At 47.4% G+C, this 9,487-nt stretch overlaps 1 protein-coding gene across 1 annotated transcript; it reads right to left on the minus strand.

Moving 5' to 3' along the window:
* Nucleotides 1–261: 261 nt before the first annotated feature.
* Nucleotides 262–8,889, minus strand: LOC123160148 (transcription factor bHLH48). Its single transcript, XM_044577964.1, has 7 exons — nt 8,382–8,889; nt 8,163–8,300; nt 7,848–7,913; nt 6,302–6,370; nt 6,047–6,121; nt 4,958–5,195; nt 262–770 (listed from the first exon to the last, which is right to left on the minus strand). Exons 1-7 carry the CDS (start codon nt 8,694–8,696, stop codon nt 727–729), a joined length of 945 nt encoding a protein of 314 aa, XP_044433899.1. The 5' UTR covers nt 8,697–8,889; the 3' UTR covers nt 262–726.
* Nucleotides 8,890–9,487: the final 598 nt, after the last annotated feature.

Consider the following 9,487-nt stretch of genomic DNA (forward strand, 5'->3'; position numbering starts at 1 on the left):
TGGATGGCCGTGTAATCTCCATATAGGATTTGCCCCACCCTAGGTTGGATTGATTTATTTTTCTGCAAAACTATGTTTATTTTTTCGTTGTTGGACTTGTTGGCTATGTGCATCATGTTATGCAGAGGCCGGGCATTCTTTAGATGCGGTTGTATCACCTTGATAAATCAATTCAATGAAATGTCCTTTAACGAAAAAAAAAGTGAGAATATAGATGTGTTGCTAGGGATGTTTATTTCTCCCGTTGCAACGCACGGGCAGTAAATATAAAGGCAACTCGTGTCCTTGCCAAATTTGGAGAACGCAATCAAACAGAGGTGCAAAACCACAGGGCCTTGTCCATCAAACAATGCTGCTCATACAACCTTAAGATTATGCAGCCATTATAGTCAGAAGGCATACGACCAAGAATATTTCAGCACGAACCAGAAACTGCGGTATCCCTCGCCCATCTCTACATAGATGGATGGCATCAGGGAAACCTGATATCCACATATCCATGCCTTTCAGCTCAGCTCCACATCACGAACAGTATTTCCTATCACCATCTCCATATGTACATCATCTCAAAATGCTGTCGTTGAAACAAGTCCCTGCACCGCACCGACCATCGTCGGCGCCCACAGATCATGTCTTGATTGCTTGCCCCCCATGGCATTCTGTCGTTGCCGTCGCCCCCAGCTTATGTGTAGCTCGCTCTCCTGGCCTGCAATATACTGATGTAGCTCACAGCTCTGTTTTTAGCTTGCTTGTTGGCGGTTGCTGCGGTCCTGTAGAAAGACATGGAAAATAATCAAGTCAGTGCTAGTTGCTAGGGTTCAATTTTTCGATCTCGGGTACTAGCACATTAGCCACAGGATAATATCAGGTGATACCACTACTAACATGCTCCCATTTTGAAAAACTCCAATTTACATGTTTCAAGAAAAAATAAAAAAAGAACTGTGAATGTTCACAAGGCATGTGTTTAGATCCCCTAAAATTTAAATCAAATTTCGAAATACTCAAAGACAAACAACAAATAAAAATCCAGCATGAATAGTGTCAATAAGCAAAAAATTGGCACTATTCATGCTGAATTTGTCATTATTTTTTCTCTTTGTGTATTTTGAATTTTATAGGGGTGTACACATGAGAGCAGATGTTTGGCTCCCGGGAGCCATGGAGGCCTTTTTTTTTTAAAACAAATCAAAATTCAAACTTTTCAGTTTCAAAAAAATCTGAAAAAAATTGTGCAAGTAAACAAGTATGTTATGTCTATGTGTGTAAAATTTCAGAATGAAAAACGTTGAAATGTGACCTGTACAAAAAAGACAAATTCATGGCCTGGGAGGATGAATAGTATCATGTGTTAAAAAGCCCCAGATTTGTCTTTTTTGCACAGCCCTCATTTCAACTTATTTTGCCCTGAAAATTTACACACATGTGCGTTATGCCTTCGTGTATATGTGTGTTTTTTTTCCAGATTTTTTTTTTTAAATATGAAATTCGACAAAATCAAAATTTTCAAAACCAAGCTCCATGGAGCTCGGCCTCCAAAGACAATATCCGTGTACACATGTCTTGTGAACATTCACAAAAGAATCAGATTTTTTGGGGACATTTCAATTTGAGTTTACTAAAATGGGAGCATATGTAAGTTGTGGTATCGCTGGATATTCTCCCGGAACAGTAACTAGGACACCAGGAGTAACCAGCTTGGCAACCAGTTATGAACTGGTTCACACAACTAACGGCTTTCTCCGATTTTTTTCCATCTCAGTTTTGCACGTTACGACTAATAGACGGAAATTTTCCAAACCACGCATGGTAGAAAGTTTGAGAATATTGTCACATAAGCAAGATATAGTATGCATTGGCAGGCATGGAATAGAGGGGAGCCAGGAAGACTGGTATGTATTATTTTTTTGCTGTCTTCTAGTATAACAATTCAAGATTGAAGGCAAAGCGAGAGAATCAAATTACAAACAATCCAAAGCAATTAGGGCAATTTTCAACGTGAGGTGACGAAACGATCGCTCTCTCCAGTGCAGCAAGGGCGGGTCACGTGATAAAGATGATGGCTGGAGTCTGGACAAAGCTCGCTGTATGCCACTCATCCTTGAGCAGGCACCAGTACACGAAGAAGCTGCAATAATTTCTGGCGGAAAACAGATTCTGCCAGCCGTAATGCAGTACATATATCATCTAGTCAGGAGGGGGGGGGCCGTGGTGGTTTTAATGATTCTTGAACGCTTTGCATGATTGGGCCTGTACCCCCAACAGCACCTGTCTCTCCAAAATGCACTCTGCTTGGATCCAGAGCCTCATATCGATTGCCCCAGATCCAAACGGCAGATCGCCAAGGCTGTTAGGCCTTCCCTTCACTTTTCTCTTAGTGGCAGCACAAGAGCAGTAACGATCTCAACAAAAGCAGTGCAACATACAGTGGTTGCTAAATCACGGAGCTGACTGGCTTGGTTTCAGGACATGAGCCACATGGTAGATAGCTAAAGAATTGACCTCTAAACTGGCCCCGTGCACTATAACGAAGCAATTGGTTCCACCGCAAGATGTCGAGATCATCTTGGCTCAATGGCCTCCGACCTAAAGATATCGCTCCTAAAATCTTCGAAATATCCAAAAAGAAGGCCTGTTTGGTTGGTAAGGCTCTTGACAACAATTCCTGGGTCCGGCAAATTGACATTACACAGGGTCTCACTGTGGCACATATCCAGGAGTTTGCGGTCTTATGGGAGTTGGTTACTGAAGTTGCTCTCAATCCGGATAGAAAGGACACCATTTCCTGGAAATTCACTTCCAGTGGTGAATATTCGACGGCTACAGCGTACATGGCACAATTCGAGGGCCTAGTTCTCAGCCCAACTGCTCCCACAATATGGAAGAGTTGGGCTCCCCCAAAATGCAAGGTCTTCACTTGGCTTATCACCCAAAACCGTGTGTGGACGGCGGATCGATTACAACGGAGAGGATGGCCAAACTGTGGGCTTTGTCCCCTATGCAAACAAGTCCAAGAGTCCGCCTCCCATCTACTCTTCCAGTGTAGGTTCACTACCCGTATCTGGCACGCGGTGGTCGCCTGGCTCGGCATGCAGGACCACTCGCCACTGATTTGGCGCCATGAAGGCACGGTTCAAGATTGGTGGCTTAAAACGATAAACTTTGGAGGGCACATCAAGAAAGCCACTGCCTCTGTTCTGATGCTTGTAATGTGGGAAGTGTGGAAGGAGCGGAACGCAAGAGTCTTTCGCAACACGGCTTCACCGACAACCATTATTGTTGCCAAGATCAAAGAGGAGGCCCATCTTTGGGCGTTGGCGGGAGCCAACCACCTGAGTGAGCTTATGTCGCGAGAGTAATCTTTCTTTTTTGCCGCTCTGCGGCTTTTGTCTAAACCTTCTCCTTAATTAATGAAAATGGCAAATCTTTTGCCTTGTTTCAAAAAAAAAAGATGTCGAGATCAATGTCAGTATTCACTATCCAGTGATGTGCTCCATCTTTAGCTAGAAAGGTTGTCACGTGGTACGAGTTATTGTGGAAGTTTCTGTGTCACTTGGATTCAGCCTATTTGAACTGCCAGGGCAGTGGAATAAATTGGCCAGATGGCAGAGGTGTATGCCAGCTGATGCCAAAATCGAAACAATATAGGCCGGCTACGTGTCAATTGTTTCTGTAGATGCAAGAGGGCGCATGGGTTTCAGGTATAGCTACTTTTGCAACTCAAAAAGATCTAAAAAAACTAACAGGTGCACATTATGTTAAAACATTTGCAGCTGTAGAATATGATCGATTAACATAAGCTGCACTCACATTATTTGAACAGTGCAGCTGCAAAAAGGAAAAAACTGTTGTACAGCAGACATTTTATCATAACTCGCACGATTTTGAGCAGATGCTCACGTTCTGACATGATCTACATCAATGGTTTTATTTTTTTCGAGGCCCACAAGTACCTTAATCCTAGCCTCACAAGCCATCCCTTGCACGTACCAAATCGACTGCCACTTACTTTCGATGCTTCCACTTCACTACTGCCTTTAATTAAAAAAGATAGACATTTACAGTAGAAGCAACCGCAGTCCAATGCTAGAGGCCGTGGCACTGGGGTTAAGGTGGTTGCAGCTGGCAACCCCCATTACAGGAATGGGGATCCCCCAGACATGTAATGGACAGCATACAGAATGGTGGGCCCATCACAGTTGTCCGAGTGGTCAGAAGCGCTAAAGGGACCAGATCTGCATCTACAGGCCTTATGCAGCCAAGCCCAAACGGAAAGACGGGGGGCGCTATGGGTTTCTAGACACTGCATTTATTGATTTGGGCCCATCCACACCAACCAGTTGGGTCCGCCGGTGCCAGAGAGAACAGATCCACCGGACGAACACAGTCATGGCCCCTACCACCCAAAATACTGGTGATGATGGCAATAATGATTGAATGACCAACCAAGAAATCGAGAAATGCATTCCGAAATCTTCCGATTTAAGTTACAGGCTCCTGCCTTTTGCTACTGAATGAATGTTCATTGGCTATGTGTTTCAGCCTGTAATCCATATTCCATACGATAGGTGCGTCCATTAGCATGTCAGCGAGATGCAACTTAAATTACTAAGACTACATGTTTCTACGAGTTTTTTATTTATTTTATTTTGCCTAACTTGCATTTCTGCACAGAGCAATGCTATGATATCTGAGATTTATTGTGGCCGTAAAAGGGCTAGGGCATAGTGGTCAGTGATTATCTTTTGTGAAGCTTCAGCTATTTCCCTAGTAGAATGCACTATTCACACATTTTGAGCTACACGCCTACACCACACGTTTTGCATTCACCTATCTATTCAAACACTCTGGACAGAGAAAAAGACAATGGTCGTGGTCCATGCGAGGCTGAGAAACGTTGAAGTAAATGACAAGCAACTGACAATAGGTTAAAGGTGTGTGTGCTCGATAATTTTACCAGAGCTTGCGAGATCGTAGCCGAAGAGAGAAGAACTGGTGTTGCTAAAGCCAGAGGGTTGTACATCCCCCCGTTTTTCCCACTGTGAAGCTGGCTGATGTGGATGTGCCAAATCACCATGCCAGAACTGCTGTTGTAGCTGCGCGAGATTTCTTGCTCCGTGAACGCCCATGTCAGGCCAGCTGACTTGCTCCAAGTCCATTCCACTCTTGCAGTTTAAACCTGTTATCCTTCCACACTGTAGACACCGCAGTTAGCATTTTAAGATTAACAGCAGGTTGAGGAATAAAGAGGAACAGGTGCTGAATTATTAGCTTTTGCAGGTTATTTTGGAAATGCAACAATAATTCATATATCCTCAACATCAGTCACTTATATCTATATACTGATATAATTTGCTCAAATGATATTGTCGAGTGTAAAATTGTTTAGTCCAGAGCATACTCAATTTATCGTTGTTTCAAGTTTCAATAATATGTATTTTACTAGTACTGTTACTGGCAGCGTCTTTTTTCCTCTGAAGGCAAAACTAGAAATGGAGTAACAATAAATCGATAGGCAACTACGGCAGAATGGCAGATAACTTTCACGCACACGGAAATATTTGTGAAACCATAAAGCTCAGGAAGCACCGGCAAATGGTAGCACTACTGATTGGCAATTTTAATATTCCCAAATTTAGAAGTCCCCATTTGTTGTGTGCATTGGTTGGAGGACAATAACTGGCATGTACACGTCTCGTAGTGGTAAAGTTGCTTACAATTGCTGGGTTCAGTAAAAATATTTCCTTTTAACCGGACAAGGACAGTAACATATTTCAATGTCGTTGTAGTGGGTGGCATAGGATTCTCTCCATAAGCTGATTGTCTCAATAGAAAACAGTCAAAATAAATGAAGCAGCTAAATGCAGGGAAGAGGGCTATTCTTATTAGGAAATTTTGAGCAAGGACTTCGCACAGAGTGCAGTTTACAATGATCTTTAATGGTTATCTGGAAACAAAATGTCGTAAAATAGTTGTTTCTATGAATCCATGCAGGCCTAACTTCTGGAAAGTTCATGACAGAAAAAGATTGACAAAACTAGCATACCTCTGTAGTCAAAAGGTTGTCTAGCCCACCAAAGTCAACCCTTGGGTTTACTGCTGCGAGTCTCATTGACAGGTACTGGACCAACCACAATTAGCAAAAGAAGAAGAAAAAACAATTAGGAGGGGTGGAAACCCAATTGGGAAACATCTTATTATCTTTCACCCTCATATTAAAGGAATTGTGTGTTAAGTTTGTGTGAGGTGAAACGGTATTTAGGATGATTGAACAGGTCTTACAATGGGCAACAGTTGTTACCTCGACTTGTCTTTGAAGGGATTGAACATGATTGATGATCTCCTCCAGTACCAGCGCTGTTCCTGATACCTGATACAGCCCACAGATCAAGTAAACCTCTGTTGTCTTTTTGTGAAACGGAGAAGTACTGTAACTCATTTTGGCTCAGTTATTATTGCAATGAAGGATAGGCTTACAACATATTACACGATGTATGTAATGGAAGGAAAGAACAAGAATATGACAGCCCACTCAAAGTCAAATTCAGATTTGTATTTAGAGGGTAGGGCTGTCGACGTCGACAGCTTTTTGAGAGAGAAATGGTATAACCAAAATTGCCGCATCGAGAAAGCCATGTCATCTATGGGTATAGGAAAGGTAGTACTAAAGCAGTGCCAAATCTGATTGCAGAACTGAACTGTAGAAGTTGGTGCCTGGTACCCTGATCGATCTCGTCAGTCATTTGTGCTATGTTCCAGCCAACATTAGGCAGGCCACTTTTGCAACTTTCGACATGATTAACCGTTCAGAATGTTTTAAGCAGCAAGGCGATCCGCTGATACTGCCACACACGCAGTTCGCTCAACACACACAGGAGAATCGTCAGCGAGTGGTAGCATCAATCTTCTCACAGCGAGTGGCATTTGACACCTCGATGGCGAAGGCTGCCGGCATCCTGACAGTCAGAAACCACCGAGCAGATACTACTACTACACGCCAACCACTTTTCCATAAATCCACACATTAATGAAGCACGAAGAGTAGAAGACCATCCATCCCCCATTGCCAAACCTACCCGGCCTTCGCCTCCACACCCAACGATGCCAATGCCATGCCTACCCATGGGAGCATTGACATTATTGCGTGCGCATAGAGCGATAGCAACACTCCGAGGGTAGGGGGGAGGACTATCTATGGCGTCCGTCCGTCCCAGCGACCGAGCAGGCAAGCACCCTCCACCCATCAGGCTAGCCTCCCCCGACGCCTTTCGAATCCGCTGCCGCATTCTGCCCAGACAGCCGCGGCCGCGGCCGAACCCCATCCGCTCCCTGCTCGTGTTAGGCGCACTGGATCATCGTCCACGAGACGAGGAAGTAACCAAAGGCCGCCACTAGTTCCCACTTCCGTCGTGCAAACAAGCCCATATGTACTTGTCCCCCGCGGCGCGAGAGCGATTGGGCTTTAAGCTCTTCCGTGCGAGACGTGTGCTGCTACTCGTATGATCGTGCGACGAGTGAGCCGTGTGCACACGCGGCCCATACCATACCGCACCCAAGACGCTACTACGTCTGAACTCTCTATGGAGGAGCTGCGGTGGCCGCCAAAAGCGGTAAAAAGAAGCACCGAAAGCAGGAGAAAGATGTGTGGTACTACTCTGCGCGTAGCAGCCAAAGTTCAGGGAGTGTGAGGGCCTTGGCGCCACTAGGGCTCCTTGGCATTTTTATCTTTTCAGGGGGAGGTGGGGGGACTGTGCTGAGTTACTGTTGGTTCAACTGTGAGAATGAGATGCAAAACGGATGGATAAACATGTCAAAATGAAGGAGAGGGGTAAGAAGGAACTGCAGACCTTGCTGCATCCGGGGACCAGCTCCTTGAGCAGCTCCATCCTCGCATTTATCTTCTCCCGTCTCGCCTGCGTATTTTTTTTACAAGAGAAAAATTAGCACGAGGAAAACAAAATTGAATAGTTTAATCAAATAGTAATAGTATAATCAGCAACAAAAGCAAGCCCCTGAAAAGGCACTAGAAGCGGCGGCAAAAGGTCCTAATCACCCAATCATTGCAAAATGTAAGTCTAATCCCGGGCCGTGCTGGTTTACTAAGCGTGACGATTAGTTTTGCTGGGGGTTTAGCGGCGGGCGGGGCGGAGGGAGGCGCTCACCCGCTCGGCGAGGCTGTGGCTGTCCGTGGCCTGGCCCCTCCTGGCCCTCACGTGCACGTACGCCGGCTTCTCGTCCTCGCCCGAGTCCTTCTCCTCGCCGCCGCCCGCCGTCGTCTTCCCCTTCTTCGCCACCTTCCCCTGTGGCAAGCAATCCAAGGCAAAAACGATCAAGCCTCGCTCCGGCGAGAACAGGGTATGGTGCGTCACGCTTGTTCGTACCTTGGAGGCGGGGTCAGCCTTGCGCTTGGCGGAGGAGGCGGCGGGAGGAGGGGTCGGGGACGGCGACGGCGACGCGAAGGCGGAGAAGCGGGCGGCGCGGTCGACGAGGTGCGGGTCGGAGGGGAAGGCGGGCGCGGGCGCGGGCGCCGGCGCCGCGCCGGGGAGCAGGAGCTCTATGGCCTGTGAGGTCGGGAGCCCCAGGAGCGCCGTGAACGAGCCTCCGGTGCTGGATGAGCCCGCGGCCGAGGCGGGCGCCATGGCCTGGATCTCACCCCCGGCCGCGGGGAGCTCCGGCGGCGGCGAGGGGTGGCGCATTGGCGCGGCGCCGCGGAGAGGACGGTGGCGCGGGTGTGGGAATGGGACTAGCTGCCGCGGTGGGGGGATAGGGGAGGCCGGAAGGGGGCGAGGCGGGGGGAATAGTGGCTGTGTTTATATAGGGGTCGGCGTCGGAGCGTGCAGGCTATGCTATGTGACGATGGGCGCTCTGGGTCTGGCTCGGCTGGCTGGCCTCGCTTCCGGGTTCTGCTCGTGCTGGGTCAAAGTGGAAGAAATGGGGAAAGAGTGCGAGGTGAGAGATGGAGAGAGCGAGAGGCTGGGTTTTTACTGTGCTTTTTTTACCGTGGCGAACAGGCTGGCGACAGAGTAGCGAGGCGTGGAGATGGGACGAGAGAGGGGCAGGGGAAGGAGAGCTCGCACGCGTGTGGAGAGTGGAGACTGGCGTTTTGACTTTTACCATTTCGGGCGGTGGGTGGACCGTGGACCGTATGCTGATCGGCTCAGGCGGCAGCTTTCGAACTCGTCGGTGAAAAGTTAAACCATCCTCTTTTAAATAATAGCCGAGGTGACCGTACCACAAGTAAATTAACTGCATAATGCGTGCGACGTGAGCACTTCGATCCGACAGTTGGTCCATCTGATGTGGTACGCTGTAGATGCATCATACAGTACATGGCGTGCGCCGGTGTGCGCCCCGCTTCGATCGAACTCATCCTCCTCGGATCGAAGTACTCCTCCCCAGCCCACTCCACCACCGTGAAGCAAAGCAAACCAAACAATGCTGAGCTGGTTTCCAGCCACGGCGGAACGGCGTCGAGTGTATGTATAGT

This window comes from Triticum aestivum, chromosome 7B, assembly GCF_018294505.1.
Source record: "Triticum aestivum cultivar Chinese Spring chromosome 7B, IWGSC CS RefSeq v2.1, whole genome shotgun sequence".
Classification (NCBI taxonomy): Eukaryota; Viridiplantae; Streptophyta; class Magnoliopsida; order Poales; family Poaceae; genus Triticum; species Triticum aestivum.